The 12,017-nt window shown below is 41.2% G+C and overlaps 1 protein-coding gene across 4 annotated transcripts in view; it reads right to left on the bottom strand.

The window, feature by feature from the left end:
• grid1a (glutamate receptor, ionotropic, delta 1a) overlaps positions 1–12,017 on the bottom strand; it is a 171,819-nt gene that overhangs the window by 16,156 nt on the left and 143,646 nt on the right. For all 4 annotated transcript variants that reach the window (XM_089012306.1, XM_089012304.1, XM_089012303.1 and 1 more), the window contains 3 exons: positions 9,310–9,471; positions 7,829–7,948; positions 20–121 (listed from right to left, as the gene is read on the bottom strand). In XM_089012306.1, coding sequence (XP_088868432.1) covers positions 20–121; positions 7,829–7,948; positions 9,310–9,471 — 384 coding nt within the window. The remainder of the gene's footprint in view (positions 1–19; positions 122–7,828; positions 7,949–9,309; positions 9,472–12,017) is intronic.

Raw genomic sequence — 12,017 nt, 5'->3', positions numbered from 1 at the left:
AGCAGGAAATGCGACTTACCAGTAACGTGACGATCTTGAGCGTCACCCCTTGCATCCCGCTCTCGATGCGGCTTTCTTTTAAGCTTCCGTTCAGACCCCGGGCGGAGTCCCACGATGCCAACTGGAAGACGGACAAGAAGACGGACGGCGTCAGGACGACGATGACAGCAATGAGGCGTGGCCAATCGATGCGACCGGGAATAAGATCGGATTGACGCAAGGAATCAATCTTTTCTTCGGCAAATTGGGCGCATCTGCCCGAGGCTCAAACAAACACACGGAGAGCATGCGAGCGCAAACAATGTCTCGCCAAATTGATTTCAGGAAGAACAAAAGACGTCCTTGTCCCCGATGAACAATTTAGGATTCGGTTCATTGGTAAAAAATAAATAAATAAACAACAACGGCGGTATCTCACAAGACATCTGGTTGTCAGGGTGACTAGTGTCCGCCATTAATAATAATAATAATAATAATAATAATAATAATAATAATAATAATAATAACAATAATAATAATAATAATAATAATAATAATAATAATAATAAGAAGAAGAAGAAGAAGAAGAAGAAGAAGAAGAAGAAGAAGAAGAAGAAGAAGAAGAAGAAGAAGAAGAAGAAGAAGACATTTCATTTCGAAGCGCCTTTCAAAACTCTCAAGGTCACTTTACAGGATAACTTTTTTCTGTGGGTGAGCAGCGGCAGCCACACGCGCCAGCGTTCACTCAACCCGTAATAACTCAAATAGATAGAAAGTTAGCTAGCTAGCTAATAGATAACCAATAGATAGCTTGAGCGCAATATCAACGGATGCAAGAGTCAATAGCTAGATAGATTGATACATAGCTAGCTAGATAGATACATAGCGAGCTACATGGATCCATAGCTAGCTAGATAGATACATAGCTAGCTAGCTAGTCAGATACATAGCTAGCTAGCTAGCGAGATAAACAGTAAAAAAATAAAGATGGCGCAGTCTCGAAATTTAGTTTCAGATAATTAAAGTCCTTACCGATCCATTTTCCGGTAATTGCGACTTGCCGTGAATTCCGAAATACGGAGCTAGCTAGATACATAGCTTCACCTCAAGTGACCGACACGTGACTGTTTCTGTTTCGAGCCGATTTTTTAAAAAAGATTAGCAAGTCCTAGCAACATTAGCATGTTACTAGGACTCTCGGGCAAGACAAAGCGGCCATTTTTTGCAGGCAATCTGCATCGGTGATCAGATGTGATAGCGTAACCGATGACGAATAATGTCGGTGACAGGAAACAGACAGGTTAGCGTAGCATCCAAAAAAAAGCGTTGTAGGACTTCGGTAGAAAATTTGTTCACCTTCCACCTCATCAATTTTGTGAGGTGTGTCTGAGCTGGCGAAGGACATGTCGCTTAAATTGTTAATCGGCGCTCGCAGCTGGTCGAGCGGCCTTCCGGGGCGCGGCGCGTCACTTTGGAGGTGTCTTTCCCATTCGAGTTGACAGAACAAGAAGCGACGCCGGCGGCATAGCGTGAAAGGCGGAAACCATGACTTTCCATCGGTTGTAACGGAAAATTTTACAAGCGTCCGTATTTTGGAATTCAGAGCAAGTCGCAGTTACCGGAAAACGGATCGGCAAGGACGAATGTTAAATTCATCTTCCTGGCATCCAATGGGATACCGGGAAGATGCTAGGTCATAGCCAACAGCAGAGTAGCTCTTAGTATGAAATTTCTTTCATAACTTGAGGCAATTTTTCGTAACTTGAAAATTTCGTAGGAAGAGATGTTTCAAAGTAGCCCATACTGTATTTTTACCTTTTGTATCTTGAAATTTCTTTCATAACTTAACGCAATTTTTCGTAACTTGAAAATTTCGTAAGAAGAGATCTTCCGCAGTAACCCGTACTGTATATTTATCTTTTGTACTGTATCTTGAAAATTCTTTCATAACTTGAGGCAATTTTTCGTAACTTGAAAATTTCGTAGGAAGAGATGTTTCGAAGTAGCCCGTACTGTATTTTTACCTTTTGTATCTTGACATTTCTTTCATAACTTAAGGCAATTTTTCATATGAAGAATTGTTCCTAAGTAGCCCGTACTGTATATTTACCTTTTGTACTGTATCTTGACATTTCTTTCATAACTTGAGGCAATTTTTCGTAACTTGAAAATTTCGTAGGAAGAGATGTTTCGAAGTAGCCCGTACTGTATTTTTACCTTTTGTATCTTGACATTTCTTTCATAACTTAAGGCAATTTTTCATATGAAGAATTGTTCCTAAGTAGCCCGTACTGTATATTTACCTTTTGTACTGTATCTTGACATTTCTTTCATAACTTGAGGCAATTTTTCGCACCTTGAAAATTTTGTATGAAGAGATGTTCCGAAGCAGCCCATACTGTATTTTTGCCTTTTGTATCTTGAAATTTCTTTCATAACTTAACGCAATTTGTCATAACTTGAAAATTCCGTATGAAGAGATGTTCTTAAGTATATGTACCTCTGTGCACATCATGTTCCCATTTTCCCCGTTGTAAATTCGCATGTACGTGACCCAACACGATGCACTCACCACAAGCACGAAGGGCTAATTTGAGTACTCGAAAGAAACTTTCGGAAAGGAACCCGAAATAGCTCCTGATTGATGTCAGCGACGTCAGGGTTGAGCGGACGTTGGCCTGACAGACGTGAGGTCGAACCAGAGAACAAAAGCGCTACTTGTGACTGACATTTTTCTTAATTGCGGCAGTGGAGCCCTGCCGTTCAACAACAATTGACGGCAGCTTTGCTCTTGCGACCGCTCTGTCATAAATGACAAGTTTGAAAAAAAGGGGAAAAGGAAATGGGCACACTTTGAATGCCACATGTCAAAATGGCTTTTATGGGTTTTGGTTTTGGAAAAAAGGACTTGGTCGCTAATAGGAAGCAACAAGTCCATTTGGTTCTGAATATGTTGCATTTGTGTTAGAAATTCATTCTCAGTATGCGGTGGGCCAACAAAGAAAAACAAAACAAAACAAAAAAAAGCATGTTTTGTGCAAAAAATAATTCATCCTGAGCTAAGTGTGCAATAATCCTTGGGGGCAATATGACGAAAGTATGCCGCAGAGAAAGACACCTCGGAGCAGTTTTGATATGATGTAAACTATGCAACCGGGTGTCACTTTGAATGAGAGTTCCTCTTCTGACTCAGCAGCAAAATTTTAGATGCAAAAATTGGATTAAAAAAAAGAATAGTAATTATTTTATTTATTTTAGTTATATTATTTGCGTTATTTTTTATATTTAATTTAATTTAATTGTATGTTATTGTATTGAGTGGTATTGTATTGTATTTTATTTATGTTGTTTTTTATATTTTATTTTATTGTAATTTAATTTTATGTATTTATTATTTTATTTTGATTTGTTTCCATTTGATCTAATTATTAATTTAATTTAATTTAATTGTATTGTATTGTATTGTAGTTTATTTTATTGTATTTTATTGTATGGTAGTTTATTTTATTGTATTGTACGGTAGTGTAGTTTATTGTATGGTAGTTTATTTAATTTTATTGTATGGTAGTTTATTTTATTGTACTGTATTTTATTTTATTTTATTTTATTCAAGATGTTGAGACATGGAGGCGCATTGCCGACTGTAAACGTCGATCTGATCGGTCACGAAAACAGAGCAACAATATGGCGTCTGGCTGAGTCCGCTTGGAATTGATCTTTTGTATGAAAAATGCGTCTCTGGAGGACCAAAAAGTTATGTCAGCACAAAAAGGACAAACGCGATTGACATATTGAAATTCTGTGCTGCGCCTTTTTAAGAAGTCACGCTAATGGTGGCTATTTGGCTAATGGCTAGCGAGCTCAATCTTTAATGAGGTTGCGGAAATGCCAATGGTCGGTTTACACAATGGAGACGGCCAATGACATCCAGCCACTTAATGGCGTCTCGTTCCATGCTGGAAATTGCCGATCTTACTTTTCGACGAGTTCAAATGGATACGATGCACCGTCTTTATTCGGTACTTATCAATATTATTTAAAATAAAATTAAAAATCAAGGGTTAAGGACAGTTTTATTGTCTTGTTATTAAAAAGCTAATCTGAAAGCAGCATTCACATCAAAAATATTGTGGCCTCTTTTGAGAGATTAAGTACTGATAAAAATGTTTTCCTGCATTGTGGGGACATACACACTCTACGAACGTGACACTGGCCTATTTGTACAGTTTTTCTCCTGATCTTGAACTGGGAGTCTACTGAATGTGTAGCTTTGAAGAACACCCCTAACACACCAATCCCCCCCCCAGATACACTAAAGAAGCTGGAACGAAGCTATCGCTCATAGCCAGACGCACCAGGCTATATAAGCTGACCATTCAAACGAATCCGGTCTTATCTCTCCCATGATAGGCTCACACATGAGCGGTCGCAGTCCGATTGCCGCCGTAGCATCACAAGTTAGAACTCAATATTGCGCCATGATGAGTCAAAGCAGACGTGTTGAGACTATTTGAAGGCTGGCGGTGTGACATGACACGGATTGACGACTATCATTAATTTGTTGTGACAAAAAAGGGGAACATCTCAACCGGAGTTGATCTGGGTTATCTCTCTTTTCACACACATTTTTTTCGTCACATGGACAGATGACAGAACACGACATCGGGGTTCAGATCGATGACGCATGCCATGTCAGCAACTCATTAAAACAATGGAGTCAGCGTTGCGAACGTTAAAGTTCAGACTCTGCTCATCTTCCCATGACGACGTGATGCCTCAGGGATCAGGTTGGCGATGTTACAGGTGAGGTCGAGACAGTCGACAGCGAGGGTCAGTGTGAGACAAAATGGCTGACCCCCGCGAAGGATAGGATTTTGCTGCCGTTCCTATTTTACAAATGAATACGTGGACAAACATCTTGCTGGGTCGAACCAGAAGCCAAATCACTCATTTTTAAACCCGCGGTTGTTTTTGTTTCATAACAAGAATGTTTGTGGGTCTGCGAACACATTTACAGTTTTGCTAGCAAGTTAACATATCGCGTTAATTTAGCGCGTTTAGGAAACATCTCATTTGAGGAACGTTTATAATCCTAAAAGGCCAAATGACATCTTTTTTTGTTTCCTCAGTGACATCAGAAAAACGTTTTATAGCATCTAAAATACCCAAAACACGCAGGCTGATATTTTTTGTCAAATGCAAAACACCAATAAAAATGACTTAATGTGTTCCAAAACTGCCACAAAATGAGCTCGAAACTGGGGAGATTCAGAAAGTCCCGCCTCCTTGTTTGTGACATCACGCCAGGATACTCCCTCACAAACTGCCTTGCTCCCGAATCAAAACAATGGCTTCAGAGAGTTCCGATTCGGAGAAGATGCTTTCTTGTTACTCATCCAGTTATGAATATGATTCAAATAGTTGTGAAGAGGAAAGTATAAATGTTTGCAATCGATTAAAGAAGTAATTCCGTGTCATTTTGAGGCATCTGGACTCCAATGTAGCGCCCGGAAAATGCACAAGATGGCGCCCAACTCCGTTGGAAATGAGTTGATTTGTCCGCTGGGAATTTGTGTCAACTAGTATCAAGTAGTAGTCTTGGTGCAACACACAACGATTCACCATCGCGTTATTTATGTAGTTTTCCTTCTAATTTGGCCATCAACACAGTGTTTTCAGACGAAAAAAGTACCCAAAATGCATTGTGTTGCTTTCTCGGTCAGGGGTGTTGCCTCTGTGACGTCACTTAGGGCATCGTCATCAACTCGAAAACAAGAATTACTTAATATTCAGCGCTAGTCTTAAAACGTAAAATATGGTTCATCATGTCGACGTGATATGTCATCATACAGAAATATACTTTCTGCTAACAGCTATTTTTGTTTTTCTTTTTAATGCGACAGTTTTGTGTCGTTTATCGCAAAAAATATTCATGGATGAAAAACAGCATAGACTCAGACGCCAAATTCTGTTTGTTTTTTTAACAGAAATGCTTGGGAAGCAGCGGCCAAAGTTGGTTTTACTGTCACGGCCGACTTTTTGAGGCGTCATCACAAACTATTTGTCATCCCGGAAAAATTGGCTTATTCGAGCTAGCCATATTTTGCCGATAACCCCACGGACGGCCGTCATCGTTACCCGACCGCGTCCCAGTGAGAAATCAATCCCGACTGATCCATGAAAGATGCTCGTCTAAGAGGAGTGATTACATCTGGAACGAGCCCACGTTTAGGGTGGCGGATGGGACCCCGCCGCCAAACGGGAAGTCAATGGCAATATCTGCTTAGGAAGAAGCTGACACATCAATAAAGCGCAACGCGAGGCTAGCTAAAAAACAACGACAACGGCATCGATCACTCTGCGGCGGATGACGGCGGCGCAAATTCGCAGCGGCCATTCCAGGAAATAGTATTTCAGTCTTCATTAGAGCGTCTTAAGCGGAGAGACGCCTCATCTAAGAGCCATCAGGCCGCCGTGGAGGAAAATGGACTGCATGCAGATAAACGATGATGGAGAAGGAGGCAAGCGCAGGCGAGGGTGAGGAAGAAAGGTTACGCCGGGCGGCGAGTTTCGAGGGGGGGGACGCCGCGTAATGGTGTGTCTCATCTACCGTGACACCCGCGAGGTCGGCGGCGGCTGGAAGAGACTCGGTGAATATTTATACGAGCCACACACTAGCGACACACTCACACAAAAAAGTTCACACACACACAAACAAACACACGCACACAATAGACATATTGACCAGGCAGCCTACTAGCCAGCCAGCCAAGCCAACAAACATCCGTGTCAACCGACAACCTAGCAGGAAAGCCAACAAACTAGCTCGCAGCCAGTAAACCAAACAATCAACCCGCCAAAGGTTCATGCAGGTTTTCATTTGGAGCGCCTTTCTTTCCATCAACCTTTTACTCGCAGGGTTGTCATCCATGGCGACCTTGCGAGACGCGTAGCACGACGCCTTTCTGACACCTAATGAGCCACGACAGTGCGCGTCATTTTAGTCACTTTAGCGTACTCGGCGGAGGCCTCCCGATGAAAAATGAAGCCGTCGAGAGGTGCCAAAGGTGTTTTTTCGCGGAGCAACCACGAGGTTAGCGGCGAGGTATCGGAAAAAAAGTGATCCATTGTTTCATTCGCAAAGAGAGAGAATATTAAAAAAAAAAAAAAAGGTGTTTTCATGAGTGGTTCGGCACTACCCGCTGTTCGCCCACAAAAGGACAGCGGAGTGCAAATCCATATCTGTTTTAAAATACAGCCGCGGATGGGAAATGCAAACGATGCTCGGGCTTTGTGCAATAACGACGAGAAGGGGGCACCCTGCGGCAAGACACGTCGTTATCTCCGACGTACGTAGCGCTAGAGAGGAAAGTGGAAAAATAAAGAGCCGCTAATGCAAAAAATATAGATATATATATCACGGATATTATACGTATAAGGGGGATGGAAGAAAAATATATTTTCAATTAATGTTACTATAACAACGGGTCCGAACGAGGGCTGTGAATGTGCCGTTAGCGCTATGCTAGCTTGCGTGAACGCTCAATGGCGGTGTCATAACTTTAGTGAATTTTGTAGCGCAATTGTCACTTTTATTTTTTCGTGATATTGTTTTTATAATAATAACAATAATAATAATAATAATAATACATTTCATTTTTAAGCGCCTTTTCAAAAGTGATTTTTATTATTTATTTAGTTGTTTATAATAATAATAATAATAATAAATGTCATTTTTAAGTGCCTTTTCAAGTTATTTTTATTTTTTATTTAGTTTGTTTTTATAATAATAATAATAATAATACATTTCATTTCCCAAGATGGATGAAACGTGCTGGTAAACACTCACCCGTTTCACATCCTTCCCAAAGGTCTCGCTGTAGCTGCTTCCCAGAATTTCAAATTGCACGTGGGAGTTGGAACCCTCCGCCCGGAAGTCCATCAGTCCCGTCAGACCGCTAATGCGGCCCTGAAACCAGAAACAAGTGGGGGTGAAAAACGTGAGTAAACAATGCTAATGGCTCATTCCATTTCCAGAGACCAAAGAAAACCGTCTGATATGACATATGACATATGATTCCATGCAAATCGCGTTATCATGATGTATAAATTATGCCAATACTCATGTTGAATGCATATTTGTTTGGTCCTGGGCAGATAGCTAGGCATGCTAAAGCTAAGAAAGGACATCTCGGTTGGATTACTTTGATATATTTCACTTAGGAGTTAGTTGAACCTCTATGAAGCGTCTCCAGTTGGTCCAAAATGCTGCTGCTCACCTCTTGACTGGTACTCGTAAGAGGGAGCATATAATTCCTACTCTGGCTTCCTGCCATTGGTTTTTGAAATGGTCTAGCCACACTTCTCTTGCGTGTTTTTGTACTTTCTACTGTTTGAAAAAAATAATATAATATATAAATTTTTATTATTCATATTATGGTAATGTCAGATATGTTCGGTCGGACACTGTGGACAAAGGCTAACACAGAAAGATTGTCTTTTACTGCCTGCAGGAGACGTAGTTGTTCATGACAGACGCCTGAATTCTGCAGCCCTCTGCCAAGCTATTGAGAGTGTATGCAAATTGAAGTAATAGTAAAACATTAGTAAAACATAGTTTTCTTGATTAGAATACCACGCCTTTTGAGTTCTAAGCACGAATAGAACAGTCTTTTCCATGAATTGATAAATTTGTAACCTGGCTAATGAGCTCTTCCTGTGAAGGAGTTTCAAGTCGTAAATTACTTCGGTGATAAAGGAGTTTCCCAAGTCCTAAATTCTGTCCAAGGCCAGATCTCCTCGATGAAGATGACAGTTTAACAAGCTGCGTCTGTTGAGTCGAATGTCCGTTTATTGGTGAATGCTCTTAAAGGGGCATTTTGCAGGTAAAGTAAAAGGCAAATTGTCAACTTGTAGGAGACATAAACCATCAAAAAATGTCGTCTTCAACAAGTAGTTAAACAATCAGAAAAAAAAGAAGAATCGCAGCACGAGAGTATTTTGTTTTCATTCTCACGTCAGTCTGGAAAATGAAACCAGCGTGATTGTCTGCAAGCGTCTCAAATTCCATTATCAAGATTCAACCAGATGAAATGAAGCTATGTCTTATTTCATGACAGCGTGTGTTTGCGCTCGTGTGTGTGTGTGTGTAAGAGTATCACGCGGCGGTCTTTGTAGATCCACAGACAATTTCAAAAGACACCGGCAACCTAACAAAACTTTTTTTCCGATAGTCAAAAGTTTTCTTTCGGAAAAAAAACCCCTGAAGCTTATTTAGCTCCACCCATTTGACAATTTGAATTAAAAAGAAAATTCCTATGGATGGCTGACCTTTTGGATGGTATCCCGCATGGACCATCCTCCATTCCAGGGCTTGGTGGACTTCCTCATACAGTTGAGGCTGGCCATGCTGTGCCACTTCCTGTCCTCCAGCTTCCTGTAGAAGGCGTTGGCCAGCATCAGAACGCTGTCGTACAGGTAGAGGTTGGACACCTGTCATGGGAAGAAAAAGTAAATAAATACATAAATAAATAAATAAATACATTTTTAGTCCAACAAGTGTTTTTTTTTAATGTATTTTCTTGTAATGACAACTTTACGAGTGGCACCTTGCAATATTGTGTATCCCGCTCAATCCTGCGGGTCATTGTTGGAACTAGAAAATAAGGCTGTAACAAAACAATCAGGAACATTTTGAAGATGCACCACCCAAAATCACAAAAAAACATTCGATTTGCTCATCTGGGTCCAATTTGGAAGCAATCAGACCAAATATGTCAAGCGTGATTTTTGAAAGGTCTGTAAAAAATGCTACATATCATTCAAAATGGCTGCCTCAAACAAAAATCGTGCTTTTTCAAGGATGAGGGGGGGGGGGGGGGGGGGGTTAATCATGATAAACATGCCAAGCAAATTTCATGTTGCTCAGTGAAATTGGCTTCGGAGGTGGATTCCAAATGATTCTGAGACCCTTGAGCAAGCTAACGTCACACCAGGATGAGCGCGCTTACAATTTTACACTTTCTTTCCACGCTGGGCGGCCATTATTCCTGCCTAACATTTTCACTTCTGTCTTTCAAATGGGAGAAATTGTTATTTTGCCGCCTGGAGGTAAGAAACACATCTTTAGATAGATCGTACATCGCCCCATGTGGGAAAAATGAGTTTGTTGCTTCCGCGTCGGCGAGTAAAGGAGGATGAGGGAGGGGGGGGGGCACTTCCAGGTAAATTTTCATCTCGATCAGAGCACGATAGACAATTAAAGGAAAAGGGACACCATTTTTTTGTTTCCTAACTGACTCCAGAAAAACGTTTTATAGCTAAAACGTTCTATATCTAAAATACCCAAAACATGCAGGCTAATATTTTTAGTCAAATGCAAAACACCAATAAAAATGACTTCAAGTGTCCGAAAACTACTTCCAAATGACCTCAGAGATGCAGAGTTTCATTGGTCCCGCCCCCTTGTTCGTGACGTCACGCCAGGACGTCTTTGGTGGCTCTAGAATCAAAACAATAGCTTCGGATTCGGAGAAGATGCTTTCTTGTTACTCATCCAGTTATGAATATGATTCAAATAGTTCTGAAGAGGCCAAAACTGCCACAAAATGATTCCGGAACTGGGGAAATTCAGATAGTCCCGCCCCCTTGTTCGTGAGATCACGCCAGGATACTCCTTCACAAACTGCCTTGCTCCAGAATCAAAACAATGGCTTTAGAGAGTTCAGATTCGGAGAAGATGCTTTCTTGTTACTCATCCAGTTATGAATATGATTCAAATAGTTCCGAAGAGGAAAGCATACATGTTTTCAATCGATTAAAGAAGTCCTTGCGTATTAATTCGAGGCGTTTGGACTCCAATGTAGCGCCCAGAAAATGCACAAGATGGCGCCCAAGCTCCGTTGGAAATGGGCTGATTTGTGTGCTAGGATTTTGGTGCAACACACAATTCACCATCGCGTTATTGATGTAGTTTTCCTTCTAATTTCACCATCAACACGGTGTTTTCAGACGAAAAAAAGTACCCAAAATGCATTGTGTGTGGCTTTGTCGGTCAGGGGCGTTCCTGACGTGACATCACGTCAGGAATCGTCATCAACTGGAAAACAAGACTTCCTGAATATTCAGTGCGAGTCTTAAAAGGTAAAATCTAGCTACATGCGCTGGAATCTTTGTCAAATGCGCTCAGTAGAAGTCATTTGAAGTGATTTTACAAATTATGGACACAAGTTATCAGGAGGCGTCGGTTGTCCTTTAAGCGTTTATGCCCCATGACGCTCGCCTCGGGTAGGGGAGAGTCAGATGACTTATGAATAAATCCATTCTTGTGTCGCGGGGATTTGCGCGCCGGACGGGCGTTAAATCACGGCCAGGGCCCAAAGCGGCAAAGAAAGAGAAAAAAGAAATACAACAAGGTGTCAAAAGAGGCTTTATTTCTGCTCGGGCTGCTCTCGCCTCTTCGATAACTGTCACCGCCGTGCATCCTGTCAGAAAATCATGTCTGCCGGCGACGTTTCTGCTGCGGTGTAAGAGTGGATTTTGTGGTGCATCGACGCCCCATTGCCCGAGGTCAAATCCACTGCGCCGTGCGAGATGTGTGGAAGCAATACAAGGTGTCACTCGGGGCTCTCGGCACATGAAAGGTTGAAAGGGGGCAAGGGGGGGGGGGGGTAGCTACTTCTCTTCCCTTGAGGTCATACAATCTTCGGATGGTAGAGAAGAACACAAATATAAACACACTGCAGGAGGACAGCATGGAACAAAATGCAGGGAATGCCACAGGGCACCATCCCGCTCCCCCGGGCACTTTAGTCGAGTTTGTCAATCTGCATGTATTTTTTGAAAACGACCTCCTGTTATTGAAATGCAAACAAACAAACAAAATTAATACATTACAATTTAAAATTACAATTATTTTTTTTAAATTAACGTTAACAGGAACATTAACATTAAAAATAAAAAAATGACAAACAAAAACAAACAGAAAAAAATACAAATACATAAATATCATGTAAATGGCAAAATGAGAAAATTAAAAT

This window comes from Hippocampus bargibanti, linkage group LG13 (genome assembly GCF_051943395.1).
Source record: "Hippocampus bargibanti isolate YZ-2025 linkage group LG13, ASM5194339v1, whole genome shotgun sequence".
NCBI lineage: Eukaryota > Metazoa > Chordata > Actinopteri > Syngnathiformes > Syngnathidae > Hippocampus > Hippocampus bargibanti.
This window is presented reverse-complemented; position numbering and strand designations above follow the sequence as displayed.